Genomic DNA, 19,691 nt, shown 5'->3' on the forward strand with positions numbered 1-19,691 from the left:
GATTAAATTCTGTATTCTGTAAAGAAGAGAATATAAGTTCCCTTGCTGTTGTGTGTCTGTATTGAAACCTGTATAAATAATAATAAGAAAAGATATTTGTTTGAGAACTTTCATTAAGTTAACTAAATCTTGTAATATATATAATTAATAAAGTATGTTTTATTATGTATTACTCTCCAGTAAGTAAAAGGAAGATTCTGAAAGATCTTGCATCTTTTAGTCTTTTCTATCCCAGCTGCATTAAATGAAAAACTTAGTGTAATATCTTATATATTGAGCTGATGGACTGAAAAAATCTAAAATGATCAAAGGACATCCCTGTTTCTAGCAAAACCAAAAAATGACCAAAGGACATCCCTGTTTCTAGCAAAACCAAAAAATGAATTCAGAGAATTTTAAAGTCCTTGTTCTATCAAACCAGATAATAGATTTACAACAAAAACCTCACCAGCAAACTTCACCAGCAAGATTCTATGCAGTTCTCTTCCAGAAGAGTTTCAATATTATGAATGACAGATGAGATTAAATAAAATTGGTGAATTCGATCCTACTAGTGAGAGCTCAACATACTGTTTATATTATTATAATTTCAATACAATAAGGAAAGATCTCTCAGGCAAGACATAAAATGATCATGCATGTCTCTGCGCCCAAGTCACACCCTGGGTCACACCAATCCTTTCATACTGGCTCTCTCCTCCAAAGACAATTCAACTACCTCCTAAAAAATCCATGGAAAGTTCAAAAAAACCCACCAGCAATACTGAGAAAATGTCTATAGGCTAGACTTTATCCCTAATCGTCAGAGAAAGTAGAACTTAAAACTCTCGTAGAACACTCCCCCTACTGGATAACTTAGTATGCAAAACAATTCCAAACAAGATTATTCATTGGAGAAGAACATAAGAAAATGTTATTCTGCCATAACAAAAGTAGTGTGTGTGTGTGTTGTAAATACAAGGCCACATGTCCAAATATGTAAAAATCCCATCTCGTTACAGACTGGTATTCAAGAACCGTAATAAAATAATTAGCAAAGATCAGCTAGACCTTTAATAGTCCCCCTCCTCATGTAATGAAAGACAAACAAACCGACTGGAAAGATAAATGGAGGGGGACTAAATTCAGCCTCAGCTGATCTTTATACCCCACAGCTGGGAGCATAAGCTATTGAACTATAACAATGAGATATCCCCTCTATACATATAGCTAACCTTTCACAGTTGACTTCCAATTGTTTGCATCCAGCCAAGTTTCAGTGTTATTATAAAGTGTACATAACCAGTAACAAAAACCCCTAGGAAAAGACAGAGAAAACAATAAACTGAAGCTGAGAGGAGAAACAATATAATCTTCAGCTACTTGTCCTTTGTATCTTTTCAAAAACAATAATGTCATATAGTAGGGTATAGCCAGTAATCTTGTTCCTTATGTATAATAATATTTACGCTATTATGTCAGTTTGTTTCTGAAAGTTAAGTCAACAAGAATATTCTCAATTCTTCTCTGAGTCCTCCATTCCCAATTCATTCCCAATTCATTATCATTTTTTCCATTAAAAAGGGAAAATAAAAGGCAGATATATGTGACATTTGCTTAAATCTTTAGAATCATCGGGTTCATTATGCAATTTAATTCCTGATTAGATTATTACCTATGTTAGACCATATTTAGAACTCCCTAAATATTAATGGTTAAAATAAGAAAGGCAATTAACACAGGGAATACCTTAAAAGACTAAGTAATGAGGTAATATATTGAGTTATCCTCAAAGTTACAATCCTAAAGTTTACCCTAAAGTAGTCACATATTTTCTAGTTTCTTTTCTAATGATATATGTTAATTCTTTAGCTCAAGACTTTGAATATTAAGGTTGTGTCAGTATTAAATCCCATATAATTCCCTAAATAATATTTGGTAGAAAAACCATTAAGCACAGGGAATACATTGATGAGCCAATTTACGAGGTATAATATTATTTATACTCAAAGTTAAAACCTATAAATAGATAGATAAACCCTGAATTAGTCATATTTCTGGAGACCAAAAAGAAAAAGGAAAGAAACATGGTAGGGAAAAAAGGAGAAATTAGCATTAAAGTGTTTGAGACTTTGAGAATTTTCTCGCTCACATAGCAAAGGGTTAACATGAAGTCTTAGAAACAGTGTCCAAGGACATTCTCACATAGGGGAGAGCCAAAGCTATGCTGGAACTACAACTTTTGTGCCTGAGGGAAAAAACCCCGGTTATCAAGTTTCTTCACATAGAAATCCCTCCAGTTGAAATCATTCCATGTAAGCCTCTCCATAGCTGTAGCTCCCAAAGCCAAGAAGTTCTATTAATTTACATGCAAAGGGTAAACAGTGGAAGCAAGTGAACTTTCAAATAAAATTAAGGCTTTCAGGGTCATTCTAACAGAATCTTCTGAATTCATCTCAAAGGAAAACACATCTTAACAGTCACTCCCCGTACCAATTTCCCCACCCTGTCTTTAGCAAGATCAACATTCAGTAAAAATGAAAGTAATGAGGAATTAAAAGTTGTAAGGGATAATAAATCTTCATCGTTCGAGCTCAGCCAAGAGACAAGTATGGTGATTCTTCAAGATAAAGTCAAGGTCTCGACAGGAAGGGAGCAAACTCTTTCTCCAACACTTTCGCTTCTCCAGTCAGAGCTTGGATAGTTAATAGCAAGAAGGAGATTGTTCAGCCATAAAACATCCTGACAGTCATGCAAACAAAAGGAATTGTAAATGGGACTATTAATACAGAGCAAGTCTTCTAGAATCAGATCCTCACAGCAAACGAGAAAACAGAATTTTATCCACGCAGGGCTTTGTAAGACAAACATAGCTGAACTGACATGTGGCTTTGCAAAACATCAAAATGAAAAACAGAGTCAAAAAAGGGGAAAGAGGGGGGGAAAGACCATTCTTCTCTCCAAGTCTATCTTCTTCTCCATTGCAAGTTCTTGTCTGCTGGGAAGTTCAGAACGGGGGAAGGGGGAGTTCACCAAGAATTTAAAATGCAAAAAAAAAGAAAGAAAAAGAAACCATGATATTCCCCGACGACGAAGGCTGTAAATAGTTTATAGTTTATAGTTCAAGATTAAACTAAGAAACAAGTAATTGCTGGACATTTTTTAAAAATAGACATTTTTTAAAAAAATTCTTCGAGGCAGAACTGAAAGCTGTTAGCATTGGAATGCTGAGGTCTCCAGCAAAATAAAAGATAGTGAAAAATAAGAAAGAGCTTTCAATAAAAAGCCATAGAACTGCCAAACTCACGGCCATAGACATCTCAGAGATTTAATTAGGAAAGATGTAGATAGGAATATATGTAGCAAGGTCTTCCTTAACGAGGCTGGTGGAAACCTCTCCCGTTCAGCCTGATGCTTGAAGCAGAAAGGTCTCTCCCAGGGGGGTTGTCCAGAGTCCTCTAGACTTTCTCAAGCCTGGAATCTTGCCAGACTCCCCTCCTGTCGAAGGGGGGAGGCCAAGCTCTGCATACATTCTGATCTTCATATTAATAATGAAGATAATTAGACCAAATGGGATTGAAAACTCCCGAGAGGTTAGTTGGGAGCTTCCTTCCAGGAAGCCATATTTGCTCTCTCCCCTCCATGCAAACTTAAGCTTTTAGGTCATGGTGCAAGTTCAGTGCTATTGTGCACTTTGTAAAAATTATCCTCAATGTATGATATTATGTTGTTTGTACACAGTGGCACTATTACCCCTGGACATCAGGGCCGAAGTCCAGAGCCTCCATACCCCCTGGGGGCCTCCAAATCCTCTTTAGTCTATACTGGGTGGTGTGGTCGCTACTAGCCTGCATTGCACTGGGCAACTGTGTGTGATTATGACCTGTGTTGGGTGCTTTAGAGACCGAGGCGGAAGTGGGGACACATGTGTGTGTCATGGTGTGTGTGTGTGTGTGTGTGTGTGTGTGTGTGTAGGGGGATGATGCTTAACTTCCAGTGGTGGAGGGGGGGGGCCTCCAGCAGGCATGGGGGCCTCCAAAGGCTTTTAGGTCCAGGCTCCAAAATTACTGAGGTGCAGCTCTGTTTGTACAAATAAGGGCTGACATTCAGTGCAAAAACCTTGACATTAGCGAACTGGGTGCTGGCACATGTAAAAGGCAGACCTGGACTTTTCTGGAGACACATGTGAAACTTTTTAGAATGGACTCTTTAGAATGGACTGCAGTTACATTAAGGCTTTCTGCTATGCCTATTATCCCAAGATCAGTTTTTCCCCAGGCTCTGCTAAATCAACAATCTTTTTCAACAGAATCACACAGCATGGTAATATTATGGTTCCTAGTTTGTAAAATTTGTTAAACTTATATGGAAAAATTGCAACCATATTAAAACTTTGATACAGAATTGAAAAACAGTAAATGAATTTCTTGGACTGTGGAATTGATTTCTTGTGTAAATAAAATCACAGATGTGCAAAAAACATGCTTGGGCAGGTTGGGAGGAGGAAGTGAGATCACAAAGTCTGCACTTCATCAGCTGATTAAGGATCCCATTTTGGAGCAGGCAGAAAGTTAGACCTGGCTGTTCCAAGTGGATGACCCTACTCCCTGCTATGCATGTGACATTTGATGTGTCAGTGTACTTGTAGCATTTTTGACAACCAGAAAAAATTGATGTGATGACAAAATAGTGTCTATAGAGGGAACTATTTAGCTTGCTGTGCTTTTTTCAGACTTTGATAAAACCACTAAAGCCATCTGTAGCACAATTTTGTTATTTTTTTCATTTAAAAAGTTGAAAGTTAGCAAATATTTTTACTTTTCTTTATTTAAAAAATATCAATTGTAAATATATGTTAGTATATTTGCTGCCTTTGTATGTAGTCTGGAAACTGCAGTTGGCACAGAATGCAGCAGCCAGGTTGGTCTCTGGGTCATCTCAGAAAGATCACATAAGTCATGTGCTGAAAGAGCTAACTGCATATTCTTCCCGTTTACCTCCACTCTCTGTCATCTTTTATGTCTCTTTCTAGATTGTGAGAATCTACACTGGCTGCCAATGAGTTTCTGGGCAAAATACAAAGTGCTGGTTATAAACAGCCTTAAATGGTTTAGGCCCTGGATATTTAAGAGAACGTCTTCTTCATTAGGAGCCCCATCGTCCATTGAGATCATCTGGAGAGGTTTGTCTCCAGCTGCCACCGGCTTGTCTGGTTGCCACACGGGGACAGGCTTTCTTTGTAGCTGCCCTGGGACTGTGGAACGTGCTCCCTACTGAAATATGAACCTCCTCATCTCTGACAACTTTTAAAAAGCACTTGAAGACTTACCTCTTCACTCAAGCTTTTTAAAATCTGACTTCAGATTTAAATTGTTTTAAGGTTTTTATTTTCTGTCTTTTAACGTGTTTTATGTCACTGTAAACCACCCAGAGAGGAAAGTTTGGGGTGGTGTACAATTTGATAGACAAACAAACAAACAAACAAACATCTAGTCTTGAGAGATGAAAAATAGTACATACTATTTTGAATACAAATATATATACACACACATAACAAGGCATTGAGCAAATATAAGATGGGAGGATTTTCTGTGGGGAATTGTTATGCTTAGAATACCTTTTTGTCTAAGTGCACTAAGAACACATTATCCCATAAAGGCTCTAGGTCAATCATAGCTACAAGTATTCGGGGGGGGGCGTCATAAAATCTCAGAGTGTTTTCAAAATGTTTAGGCAATATGAATGATGAATATTAGTTTAATATTTTACATGAAATAAGTTTTAAAAAACCACTGGCTGTCATTCTGCCTAATAAATTCAATTAACTCAGCTCTACTGCTGGATCAGCAGGGGTCAAATTTTGATGACCTCCCCTTTCCTAGGCAGCCTTCTGTGTTACCTGGAAATATGTCCTTGAAGGTTGTGCAGCCCTCAGGGATGTATTTTTGAGTAACACAGAGGGCTTTTGGTGGGAGGAAAGGTTGTCAAAATTCACCCACCCCCCACCCCCCATGCAGCATTGGTCTGGAATACTTCAGAAGCATTGGTGCTACTCTGGTGCTTTTATTATTAATTAATTAATTAATTAATTAATTAATTGTTGAATGTATATACCACCCAATATTGAAATCTCTAGGCAGTGTACAAAATTAAAACATAATATAAAATATAAAGCATTTAAAATTCATTAAAAAATAAACATCATAATAGATAAAAATACATTAAAATTTTAAAATTTGGTTTCAGTTAAAAACCTGGGGAAATAGGTACATCTACAGGGTCTCCTAAAAACAGAGAAGGAGATGCCCTTATTTCAACATGGCGTGTGTTCCAAAGCCCTGGGGCAGCCACAGAGAAGACCTGGTCCTGAGTTGCCACCAAACAAGCTGGCGGCAAACATAACCGGACCTCTCCAGATGATCTTAATAGGCAACAGGGTTCACAACAGAGAAGGTGCTCCCTTAAGAACCCTGGACCTAAGCCATTAAGGGCTTTATAGGTAATAACCAGTACTTTGTATTTCATTTGGAAACATAGCAGCAGCCAGTACAGATCTTTTAGAATCAGTGTTATATGGTCCCTTTGGGTAAACCCAGAGACCAACCTGGCTGCCACTTTCTGTACCAATTGTAGTTTCTGAACTACGTACAAAGGCAGCCCTATGTAGAGTGCATTACAGTAGTCAAGCCTAGAAGTTATCAGCATATGTACCACCGTTTTAAGGTCATTTGTCTCCAGAAATGGATGTATCTGGTGTATCAGCCAAAGCTGATAAAAAGCACTCCTGACCACAGCCTCAACCTGAGAAACCAGGGAGAGTTTGGGATCCAGGAGCACTCCCAGATTAAGAACTAGATGTTTTAGGGGGAGTGGAGCACCATCCAGAACAGGCAGATCTAAACCATCTCTCAGATCCCAACCTCCTACAGACAGTACCTACATCTTGTTTGGATTCAACCTCAGACTGTTATCCCTCATCCATCCCAATATCACCTCCAGGCAGGCACTTAGGGGAATCATGCCATTTCCTGATGAAGTTGGTATGGAGAAATAGATCCGGGTGTCATCAGCATATTGACAGCATCCCAAAGAAAACTTCCTAATGATCTCTCCCAGTGGTTTCATGTAGATGTTAAAGTGTTGTTGTTTCTTAAAAGTATTTTAATTGGTTTTAAATGGTTTTAATCAATTTTGAATTGTTTTTATATTATTTTTAGCATTGTGTTTGAATTGTGGGTTTTATGTCTTCTTAAAAAGTTGTATACTGCCCAGAGCCTCTGGACAGGGCGGTTTATAAATGTAATAAACAAACAAACAAACAAACAAATAAAAGCACTGGAGATAGTATGGAGCCTTGTGAAACCCCACACTTTAGCTCTCACTTTTCAGAGCAACAGTCTCCAAGTGACACCATCTGGAATCTGCCAGAGAGGAAGGAGTGGAACCACTGTAAAACAGTGCCACCCAATTCCCACCTGCTTCAAGCGACCCAGCAGGATACTATAGCCAATGGTATCAACAGCCGCAAAGAGCTCCAAAAGGATCCTTTCCCCATTGCACTGGTGCTTTGTTAGTCTGGCTGCCAGCTGTTTAGAAACATGATGTACCCAATTTAAAAATGAACCCAAAGTGCTTCTTTAAAATGAAGAAAGTGAAGGCTGTACTACATTTATAAAAATTAAATTTGAGGTGGAGTAAGGCAAAAAGCAATAGATTTTTTTTAAAAGGAAAAAAGGAAGCAGGGTTAACTAAGCAGGTTTCACAGGTCACTAAATGAAAGCAGCACAGATTCTTATTTCTGATCATGAAAAGGTCTTGAAAGGATGTGGCATCTGGATGGAGAGCTTGGAAAAAATAGAAAAAATTCCGGTGGTCTTCTGTAAATAAAACCTTGCTTAATAGAGTTGCTGAACTATCTTAAGTTGAAAATCTGCTTGTATTATGATGTGATAACATTGATAATATTAAAACTCAGAGGTGAGGAATAATAACAACATAATAATAGTTTGTTACATTTAGATAATGTTTCTTATCTAAATGTAAAACTATGTAACTTCATAACAATGGGAGTTATGAATAAAGATGGATCCTTATTATTTATTAACCTTAATATAGCATTTAATAATGCTGTCTAGGAAAAATTGGTACTGTTACCACTGAGGTAACAATGACAGGCTTTAAAATGATCTGAACTATGCTAGCTTAGCCTTTTCTAATTATGTAAAGAAATCATTCCTACACTAGACCTGTTCAGACATTATGTTTTATTCATGGCTGTCCACATGTACATGGTTTTTGTAGGAACAATTGTTGCCCAGTATCAACATTTCCAATTCAAATATGGAAATATTGCCTTTAAAAGATTGGCCAACATCCATAGGAAGAAACCATATGTGGAATGCATTCTGTTGCACTAGTGCAAGAGGATGACTTAACTGCATTAAAAATGGGGATTTGCAGAATTGTGGAATAGCAGTACTACTATTATTGTACTATTATATATATATACTGCTTTTCAATGAAAAAGTTCTCAAAGCAGATTACACAGGAAAAGAATAAGAATAGGATGAGGAAGGGAAGGTTCCCTGTCCCCAAATGGCTCACAGTCTAAGAAGAAACACAAATAAGACACTGATTTCAATCATGAACCTGTCCACTGTGAACCGTTTCGAGTTGGTTCATTGATTCTAGCAGCCCAGCTAGTGCGTTCGACTGAACTGGTTTGGGGACCTACAGTTCAGTCCGAATTTGGTTCGAATTTGGACCAAACCATGGCAAATGGTCTATGCACACCCCTAGAAGACACCAGAAACAGCCACTGGAGGAATGATGCGCTGGGGTTGAACACAGCCAGTTGCTCTCTCCTCGCTAAATATAAGAGAACCACCACTTTGAAAGGTGCCTCTTTTCCTGGTTAGCAAAAGCTCCCATTAAAACAAATGTACTGCAGTTGCACAACACTAGTGTGGAATGCAAATTCTAGACTTAGTGCAACTAGCTAGCAAAACACCTTTGCACTAGTGCTATGTCCTCTAGATGTCAGCCACTGTTTTGTTTTGCTTTTTCCTGAGGCAATATATGCCTTCTAAAACTTTGCTAGTCTTTAGAGGCTGCAGATACGTACAAGGTTGTTAATATGAACTATACAGTAACTTAAATGCAGAGATACTCTATTTGAATGAAAGCTATGATCATTTGTAAATAAAATGTTTTTAAAAGTTTCAAAAAAGCTCCATTTTTCTTGCATAGACCAGTGATCCCAATCCAGTGATGTACACATATAGCAGAGATGTGCATGTACAAACTTCCCTAAGCTTACATGCCAAACAGTGAGTTCTGTGAGTTCTACAGCACCAATTAGCTGTTCATGGAGAATGGTGTGTATGTCCTGATTAAGTCAAGAGCAGCCAACTTCCCCTCCACACAGAAAAATGGGAGAAAATAATCTGAACTGCAGTATAATTCACAATCAATACCTCTTTTACAAATACACCATTTCATGAAGTTATGCATCTAATTTTTACAACCTGTCATCACGTACAGATACAATTACTCACCCATGTGATAATCACTCATATACAACTTGTACATCTACAAGAAAGTATCTCTCTAGTCAGTTTTTGATCTTTTCTCAATACTGTATACCTATCATGATAGGAGTCAACGGGCTGGTTCTCATCACATGTACTCTGGTGCAGACACCTGATACTTCACTGATAATTCATACACACATATTTCACAACAGCCGAGAATGATGAATGTACATATAGAGCACCACTTTTCCTGACTGAATATAGGGAAGAGGTGATCAGGGTCCACGTTTCCACAAAGAAGAAAAGTAATGATTTACATGTGCATATGCAGGGGCGGATTAACACATAGGGAACATAGGCACTTGCCTAGGGCAGCAAATTTTGAGGGGTGCCAAACATGAAATATACATACATACATACATTTCGGTAAGAAAGGGAACAGAAAGACTACTGATCTTATTGAACAATCCAATAACTTTAGTTTTCTATTTATTTATTTATTTATTTGATTTCCAAAATGGCTCAGGGAAGTTTACAATTAAAACAAACCACTAAAACAGTAAAGAGCTAGAACAGATTAAAAACAATATAACAGTTAATTTTAAAGCATTTTAAAACAACAATTAAACAATTACAGTAATTAAAATCCCAAAATTGGGTTTTTAATTTTAAAATAAACCAGATATTAAAACCCCCAAAATTTAGGAAGCTGAGAAAGCTTGGGTGAAAAGATGGGTTTTCAGGTGTTTTTTGAAAATTGCGAGAGATGGAGAGGATCGTATCTCAGCAGGGAGCACATTCCACAATCTCAGGGCAGCAATCGAGAAAGCCCGTCTCTGTGTAGCCACCAAACGAGTTGGCGGTAACTGGAGACAGACCTCCTCAGATGACCTCAATGGGTGGTGGGGCTCATAATGAAGAAGATGCTCTCTTAGATACCCAGGGCCTAAGCCGTTTAGGGCTTTGTAAGTTATAACTAGCACTTTGTATTTTATCCAGGAACCTATTGGCAGCCAGTGTAACTCCATCAGTAAAGGAGTAACATGGTCTCTCTGAGATGACCCAGAAACCAACGGCTGCCGCATTCTGAACCAAGTGAAGTTTCTGGACTACGTACAAAGGCAGCCCCACGTAGAGCGCATTACAAAAGTCAAGTCTGGAGGTCACCAACAGATGTACCACAGTTTTGAGGTCATTGATCTCAAATGACTGAATTTTTCATGAGAGGGAGATGCACTGACTAATTTGAGTTGTTTGTCCCTCTCTTTCTCCCCTTTCCCTCTTTTCCAGTAAGAGAGCTCTCCTCCCTAGGTCAGAGATACAGGTCACAGCAGGGCCTTTTGGGAAATGTACCCCAAGACTTCACAGTCCTATTACATTACAATATGGCAGGTGAAGTGTCCCCATCAGTCCTATGTGCAAGCAACATTCCATTGTTGAAAAATAATATATCAAAGAAGCCTCTCCCTCCTTGCACACACAAAGAAGTTCTTTTTGAGAAATCACTCAGTACATTAGCCTTTATTCTTTCCAAAGCCTTTCCTAAAGAATCATTTTGTCTAGCAAATTTTTCTAAAATGACTGTAATAAATGTAATTATCTGTTTTAAAAAAAGAATAGGGGAGAGTAGACCAGATACAAATCTAGTCCCCTCCTGGCTAAGGACCACTACATGTCCCACTACATTCAGGGTATTTCCATATGGAGAGCTTTTTCACACAAGCTTCCATAGACTTGTACAAGGAACTGCATTGGGAATCATAGCTGGATGCCTGCAATTGCAAAAGAACAGCAATATAAATTAAAAATAATTAAAAGGGGTTGTAAGATCATACTATCGATCAACTGCCTTCTTCTTTTTCTTCTTTTTCTTTTAGGACCACACAAGCAGTACACAGAAGAAAAGTGTACTTAGATGTAGAAATGTGGGGATGTATGCTTGGGAGCTAACCCTCCACCTAACTACTCTACAAGTTGTCCTACATGAATATAAGATGTGTCAACACTATCCTGTACAGATGTTCCACAATGGGAACTCATAATGTTAAATCACCATGTGGTGAAGCAACATAAGGCTAAAAAGTCAGAATTTAAGAAGAATGTCATGAATTAGATAAAAGTCCATCACTAAAGAAAGCAGTACAATCAAGAACTGCAGATGGGCTCCAGAGCTCCACAGCATAATGCACAGAGTTGTTTGAAAAAGCCAAAGAACCAGAAACCCAGGTGTCTAAACTGGAAAGATTAGCAGCTAGGGCAACTGAGACATTTCTCTAGCAAAGATCTGGGTTAGTCTGAGAATTTATTTTGACTGCACCCTGAACAATTTGCTTGCTATATTTAAAGAGAGAGAATAGGTCTGTCACTTTGTCAGAACCGAATGAATCAGATAAAAGTCCACAAGTGTTTTGTGGGCCCCTCGATATTGTTGGCTAGGACTGTCAGAAACAGAGAGACAATTTAAGGAGACCTATGGAGTCTTAAGAGCATTGGTTCAGTTTGTTAGGGTGAAGGATTTCCACACTTGGACTGGCTACCCAATAAGCCACAAGTGGACAGTGGTCCAGGGATGCTTCCTAGGAGATCCATAATTGGACTTTCTTTGACTTCAAGGGTGCTGACTCTGAATTTCTGAGGGTCTGAATTTCTGTTTTTGACTTTGATTGACTTTGATTATGAGTCTCCAGTATCTACATAACTGATGGTTATGTCACCCAGGAGTCCTGGAAGACTTGTGTCTCATAACCTCATGGTTTTTCCAGTATCACAAAGATAACAATATTTGCAAATTTCCTGGACTCGTTCCTACCTATATTTGAAAAACATAAACAAACAAACAAACAAACAAACAAATCAGGTGGCCCAAAGTTTGGAAAATGTCAGAAAGTGCAAGAAAATCCACTTTTTCCTATATACAAAAAAGATATTAAAAACATAATCATCTGCTGGCATTTCTAAATCAAAGATTGCTGCTTAATGAGGACATCAACAAAGAACTGCTTCATGTATCAGTTGCTACTCCTGTGAATTAGCAGCGGTTCCAAGAGTTGTAAAATCTGTAAAAGACAAAAATATAACATTACTGGTGACATACAAGATCAACATTTGAAAACAAGATGGACATTTAAAATATATCTCAAATAAATTCTCACTTCTTCAGGATTTTCAGTGGTAATGGCCATTCTAAATTTATTAAAAATCATATACAGTTCCTCCGTCACCTTGAAATAATCTTAAAAACTTCTTTCTTAAAAGTAATTATTCAGACTCTCTAAATTTATGTTCAGAGTCTGGTTAGATTCCAACATCTTGTATGTAAAATAGTAATTGCATGAAATAATTTAAAGAACTCTATCAAAAGAGCTCTATAAGAAGAAAATGACATAGCATATGGCATGCACTCTGAAATTTACTAACTTGAAAAACATATGGAAAATGTAATATTATGCCATTTTGAAATTTTAAGTATGAGAAATAAATGTCTTTTCCTCTTCCTTTGCAGTACAAACATTGAATGTTATAATGTTTGTTGCCATGGAAAAATCTATAATCCTTTATTTCTTTGATACAAATGTGTCCTCATAAGAATATAGTAGGGGAAATTTATACAGTGGCATTCGTTTGCTCTGCTTTGATTACTATAGTTCGACAAGTGCTCTAGAAAATAAAATGGGTTTATTCACTGAAGGTATATAGTCACAAAGGCATGTGAGAGGAGTGTCAGCGCTGGTCATGGAGGCTGAGGCCTAGCATGGCAGATCCCAGCATTCTGACTGTTTCATCTCAATGACACTTGTGAAGTGAATCTTGTGTGGAGTACACTGAGGTGGAATATCCTTGTGAGGCTGACAAAAGAAGGCTGGATATGTCAAATGGAATCAAGCTTAAAGAGGCTGGAGAAGCTGCCTATTGTCTTCAGCTCGTGCTATTAAATGTGGGATTAAAGAGGAAACAGCCTCCTGGCTCATTGGGCCCATTCAGAAGGAGCTTGTTCCGAAAATTATTGACAGGGGTGGCTTCTATTCAGAGCCACAGCTGACATCACCAGCCACACAAAAGGGCTTTAGAGGGTTAATTAAAACCAGGTAATGGAAGGAATCAACAAGTACTGACACTGCACAAATGCCACAGAAGATCTAATGCAAGAAAAAAGACATATGGTAAGAAGGCCAACCTCCCTGCTGCCAGCTACTCTGTTATATTCAATTTAGGATTGACATTTAGTTATTTTTCTATGAAAACTTTGAACATTAGCAGTTGGTTCCCTGGCTCCTGTTTTCAAACAGAGTCATCTTAGGCACACTGATCTAAACATTATGGGGATTTCCAGACGTGCTCCCTATAGTGCCACCCATTGTGAGAACCCAGAATTTCTGGACAATCCTGGTCAAAACTCTGTAGATTGATTGTTTGTTTGGTGCATTTATATACTGCCATATACAAAAAGTCCCATGGCGGGTCACATTAAAAAAACCCCATTAAATCATTAACATAATTAAAACAATTTAAAATACAATAAAAACTCTAAAAACCAAAACTAAACTAAAAGCCTGACTAAACAGGTATGTTTTCAATTCCTTCTTAAAAACATTCAGAGAAGGGGAAACTTTAATTTCATTAGGAAGTGAGTTCCAGTGTCCTGGGGAAACTCTAGAAAAGGCCTGGTTTCGAGTCACCACTAACCGAGCTGATGGCAACCACAACCAGACTTCCCCAGATGATCTTGAGAGGCGGTGGGGTTGACAAAGAAGAAGGCACTCTCTTAAATACCTCGGACCCAAGCCATTAAGGGCTTTATAGATAACTAGTGTTCTGAAGCCCGTTATAATAACGGGCGCTAGCCTTTTCCTCTCCCCTTTACTGTTTGTTTTTTTTTTAAATGCAGCCTCCGCCGCTGCCTCTGAAGTCCCACCCTCCCTCCCTCCCAGCTTCCAAAACCACCTTACCCTGTCCCGTTACAGTTGAGCAAAGAAAGTCCAAAATTGAGGAGGGAGAAAGGAGCTCTCAAGCAGTGCTCCTCCCTCTGCAAAGGCTCTGCCCGAACTGGCGCTTGGGACTGAAAGGACGCCTCTTGCGTCCTTTCGGCCCCAAGCGCCAGTTCGGGCAGAGCCTTTGAAGAGGGAGGAGCACTGCTTGAGAGCTCCCCTCTCCCTCCTAAATTTAGGACTTTCTTTGCTCAACTGTAATGGGACAGGGTAAGGTGGTTTTGGAAGCTGGGAGGGAGGGAGGGTGGGATTTCGGAGGCAGCGGCGGAGGCTGTATTTTTGCTTTTCTGTTTACTTCGGCCTTCGCTCGGCCCCCGGTCCCGGCCTCCGTCTCCCTGCGGCGGTCTGGGCCTCCGCCGCCATTCCCCCTCCCGCCACCCACCGCGGCCCGTGTCTCCGGCCGGGGCGGCCACCCAGGGCTCCGGCGGGCCCGCCACCCACCGCCGCGGCGGCCCGCGGCTCCAGCGGGTCCGCCACCCGCCGCCGCCCGCAGCTCTGGCCAGGTCCTCCGCTCCCTGGGGCCTCTCCCTTGTCGCTGCGGGTGTCCTCTGGGCAAGGCGGCGGCGGCCAGTGTTCGCCGGCGCCGCTCACCCTGCTTTTTCGGGGCGGCCGCTTCTGGCCGCCCAAGATGGCCACCGGGTGCCGGCCGTCGTGTCTCCCTTGCCCTGTTCTGCGCCTGCGCTTTGCGCAGGCGCAGAACAGGCCAGGGAGGCACGAACACACGCCTTGGTGTCCGTCCACGGACGGACACCAAGGCTTTTATTAGAGAGGATGACCTGCACTTTGTATTTTGTCTGGAAGCTTATTGGCAGCTAGTGTAGTTCTTTCAAAGTGGATGTAATATGATCTCTTCAGGCAACCTCGGAGACCAACCTGGCTACTGCATTCTGTACTAACTGCATTTCCAAACTACATACAAAGGCAGCCCAATGTAAAGTGCATTATAGTAGTCAAGCCTGGATGTTACCAGCATATGCACCACTGTTTTAAGGTTGTTTATCTCCAGAAATGGACATAGCTGGTGAATCAGTTGAAGCTGATAGAAAGCACTCCTGGCCACTGCCTCAACCTGAGAAATCAGGGAGAAGTTTGGGTCCAGAAACATTCCAGACTATATACCTGATCTTTCTGGGAGAGTGCAACCCCATCTAGAACAGGCAGATCTAAACCACTTCCTAAGTCTCAACCTCCCACAATGAGTATCTCTGTCTTGCTTGGATTCAGCTTCAGTTTGTTATCTTTCATCCAGCCCAATACCGCCTCCAGGCAGGCATTCGGGGAAGTTAGGCCATTTGAAGGTGACATGGAGGAATAGATTTGGGTGTCATCAGCATACTGATAACATCCTGCACCAAATCCCAAGGCTAAGGGCAGGGAAGGGTGCACTTACCCCTCCCTCAGCTTTCCCCCTCCGGCACTCCATTAGCAATGGGTCCATTGGGGTGGCAGCGTACCTCTCTGCCTCCTCACCCACTCAGCAGACCCTACATCATCGTAAGTACCCAGCGCACCTGCGTGCATTGGTGCGTGCATGCACACATCACGCTTGCACACCTGATGAGCACGCTCGTGAGCGTGACATCTGCATGCACATGCCAACGTGCACAGGCACGTTGGGTACTTCCGGTGATGTAGGGTCCACTGTAGGCAGGGTAGGAGGGAGGTACGGTGCTGCCCCAATGGACCCTTTGCTGACTGGGTGCCGTTGGGGGAAATGCAGAGGGATGAGTAAGTGCACCCTCTGCTGCCCTTAAAGTCAACCCTCTGCCTTCGAACCTGTGGAACCGCCAATTGTTCGAACCGGTTCGGAGGCCCATAAAGGGCCTCAGAACTAGTTCCGTTCACATCCCTACAATAAAACACACACACATTAGATGTAAAAGGGAAGCCTACAGGTTAGAACTGAGGCCATGACCTCTCTCCTGCTGTTGCTCCCCTGTAGCTGATATTTAGAGGCATCCTGCTGGAGGTGGCCTATAGCCCTCAGACTAGTAGTCATTGATAGACCTGTTCTCCATGAATTTGTCTAAGCCCCCTTTAAAGCCATCCAAGCTAGTGGTCATCCCCACATCCCATGGCAGAGAATTCCATAGATTATGCACTGTGTGAAAAAGTACTTCCTTTTGTCAGTCCTACATTTCCTGGCAATCAGTTTCATGGGATGACCACTGGTTCTAGTGTTATGCGAGAGGGAGAAAAATTTATCTCTATCAACTTTCTCCACACCATGCATGCTTTTATTGACCTCTATCATGTCTCCCCTCAGTAGTCTTTTTTCTAAATTCAAAAGTCCCAGGCACTGTAGTCTTGCTTCGTAAGCAAGGTGCTCTAGGCTCCTGATCATCTTGGTTGCCCTCTTCTGCACCTTTTCCAGTTCTACAATGTCCTTCTTAAAGTTGGGTGACCAGAACTGTACACAATACTCCAAATGTGGCCGCATCATAGTTTTGTATAAAGGCATTATAATATTAACAGTTTTATTTTCAAATCCCTTCCTATTTATTCCAAGCATGGAATTGGCCTTTTTCACAGCTGCCACACATTGAGTCGGAACTTTCAACGAGCTGTCCACCACGACCCCTAGATCCCTCTCCTGGTTAGTCATTGATAGCTCAATCCCTATCAGAGTATATGTGAAGTTGGGGGGGGGGTTGTATCATATCCTACTTGCTGAAAATATAAGTTCAGCTTTCATTGTTTAGTACCCTGGCTTTCATGTTGTATTACTTGCTTTCTAAGTGACGGTATGTAGCTCTGACATCTTTTTGAGTACTGCAGATTATCAATATCAGAGGCTGTACTTATTGTCTAGAAAGAGAGATATTGGGGCTTGTCTGTCAGGCAAAAAGCATCCTCTGATCCAGATGTCTTTCTCCCTATTTTCTGATGCATGGAGACTCTGTAGTTATTACAGAGGGGAAATACACTCAGCAACTGCTCATTTAAGATTCAAGTGAGCATTTCACTTGTTTCCAGCCTGGGCATTAAAAGCAGATGTTGGTGCTGTTAAGACCCTGCACAAATTAAGCCCTGATCATAGCTGTCACTGTTTGCTACTTAAGTTTCTAGTTTGTATGATTGCAGAACAAAACTTGAAAATATTGCTGTACTGTGCTCTAAAAGGTCGGCTTGGAAAATTAAAATGGAATGTTTTAATCTTATAGACTCAACAACAAACAACAACAATACTATTGCATCATATTTCAGAGCCTGCCTCCTTTTTAAAAAATGTAGTACTGGCAGTTCTGAATCTTTTTAAAACAGGAAGAAGGGAAGAGATTTAACTAAGAAATTATTTTACCACCAGTCCTTCAGCAGCTGTGCCTTTTCTTGGCAGTGCTGCTGCTATTAACAAGTTAGCTTTTTTCTAAAATTATGAAACTGCAACACCAACTAGAACAGCAAATCATTTGTTATGGCTATACCTTTTTGTTGCTTCTGCCAGCAAGTAATTAAAAGCAAAGAGGTGTCTCTCATATGTGTGCCACATGAGTCAAATCAAAGACTCTGATGTTGTTCATTTAAAGAGGATTAGTCACAGTTCCAGGGAGATGTGGTAAAGACTAACGAAGTGAAACTGAGTTCATATGGTTTCATGCATCTGTTAACAGTCAGTGGTTAAGCACCATTCCCTGTTGCAAAAGGGGCATTTCATTCATTGGTTGCTATTAAATAGCCATTGCTTTAATCAGGCCTTCTTGGTGTTAAGACCTTCATCTATCCAGAAAGATGTTTCATTATTATCTTGATAGCTCATCCTGACATAAACATTCTTATGAACTAATCAGGAACATATTATTTTTCACATCATTAAGGTCTTATTATTATTATTATTTTATTTTAAAGAACAGAACTATATATACTGTGTAGGTTATGGTCTCTAGTCTCCTCTAACCAAGAATAAATTCAAAATGAAATGAATTTTATTTTATTTTCTAAAGTGAATATATGTATTAGTAGTACTGTCCTCATTTTTAACCAATCTAGTAATAATACTGGACACCTAGAGATGAATCTTGCATGCCCTGGGTGAATCCCATTGAAGAGCAAGATTAAGGGTCTGCAAGGAACATCTGACTACATTTGGAAAGATTGTGGTGTAAAACGTCTCTTACTGCAATGGCCTTGATCATAATTCTCTTAGCCTATTTACTACTCAAGCAAGTGCTATAAGACTGCAAAGCTCTGTGGCCCTGAAAGCTTCCACCTAGAGGGACTACAAGCTGAGTCTACATAAATCCCAGGGGTTGATCCACCATTGGGTGAATAGGTCCAAAGAACCTGGTCTGCTGCCGTCCCTCAGGGGCTGCAACTCGTGACCCCAGACATGCCCCCGCATCTGACATCAGATGTGGAGGGCGTGGTTTTGCTCTCAAATGGGGCCGCATGGCCCCGTTTGGGAGCAAAATCAGCCAGCGCTTAAAGGCACGGAGAGCTACTCCTGGCCACGCTGCAAATGCAGCGCTGGCCGATTTCGCTCCCCAAAGGGCTGTGCAGTACTGTCTGACTGCGCTCCTAAATGGGGCTGTGCAGCCCTGTTTGGGAGCAAAACCACGCCATGGCAGAGGCAGCATCTGGGCCGCTGCCAGCCTTCCTCCATAACTGATAAATCCAGTCTCACCCTCTACTCTCACATAAATTATTGTAACTTCCTTTTAATTGCTGACTTTTAGTTTATTCTATGTAGTTTTAAACACCTGTAATTATTTTTAAATAACCATTTAAAAAGTACTTTTGTATGTTGAGCCCTTCTGACTTACTGCTTACTAGGCTCTAGAATCCTCTCCCATAGATATTTTTAAAATTTTAAATTTATTTCCACCTCACTACTACCCTATGCTTATCTAACTCCATAACAGTAGTTTTATATTTTGTATTGTATTTCCTACCCCTTGCCTGTATCTTATGTCTTTTTTCCTTATTTTTAAAATTGTTGGTCTAAGATGGAAATAAAGATTAATTGATTGATATATTCCAATTAAATCCGAAAGAACAGCAATTAAACAGTCACAGAAGCTGGTTACCATCAATGAAGACCTTTAGTTTTGATGCTGTGTGTGAAATAAAATTTTAATTTTAAAAAAAGTGCTATGAGAGAGTATGGACCCCACTGAAATATATATGTTTGCTATTATTAACAAGCCTAAACTCTATGCAGACATCACATTGTATGTCTGTACAGCTGTCTATACAC

General features: G+C 40.2%; 1 protein-coding gene across 2 annotated transcripts in view; it reads right to left on the reverse strand.

Moving 5' to 3' along the window:
* Positions 1–9,998: 9,998 nt before the first annotated feature.
* LOC128351299 (bromodomain-containing protein DDB_G0280777-like) overlaps positions 9,999–19,691 on the reverse strand; it is a 44,486-nt gene continuing 34,793 nt past the window's right edge. For both annotated transcript variants that reach the window (XR_008319695.1, XM_053310705.1), the window contains one exon: positions 9,999–12,568. Coding sequence is in view for 1 of the 2 variants with exons in the window: in XM_053310705.1 (XP_053166680.1) it covers positions 12,521–12,568 (48 nt within the window). In the remaining variant the exon portion in view is untranslated. The remainder of the gene's footprint in view (positions 12,569–19,691) is intronic.

This window comes from Hemicordylus capensis, chromosome 3 (genome assembly GCF_027244095.1).
Source record: "Hemicordylus capensis ecotype Gifberg chromosome 3, rHemCap1.1.pri, whole genome shotgun sequence".
NCBI lineage: Eukaryota > Metazoa > Chordata > Lepidosauria > Squamata > Cordylidae > Hemicordylus > Hemicordylus capensis.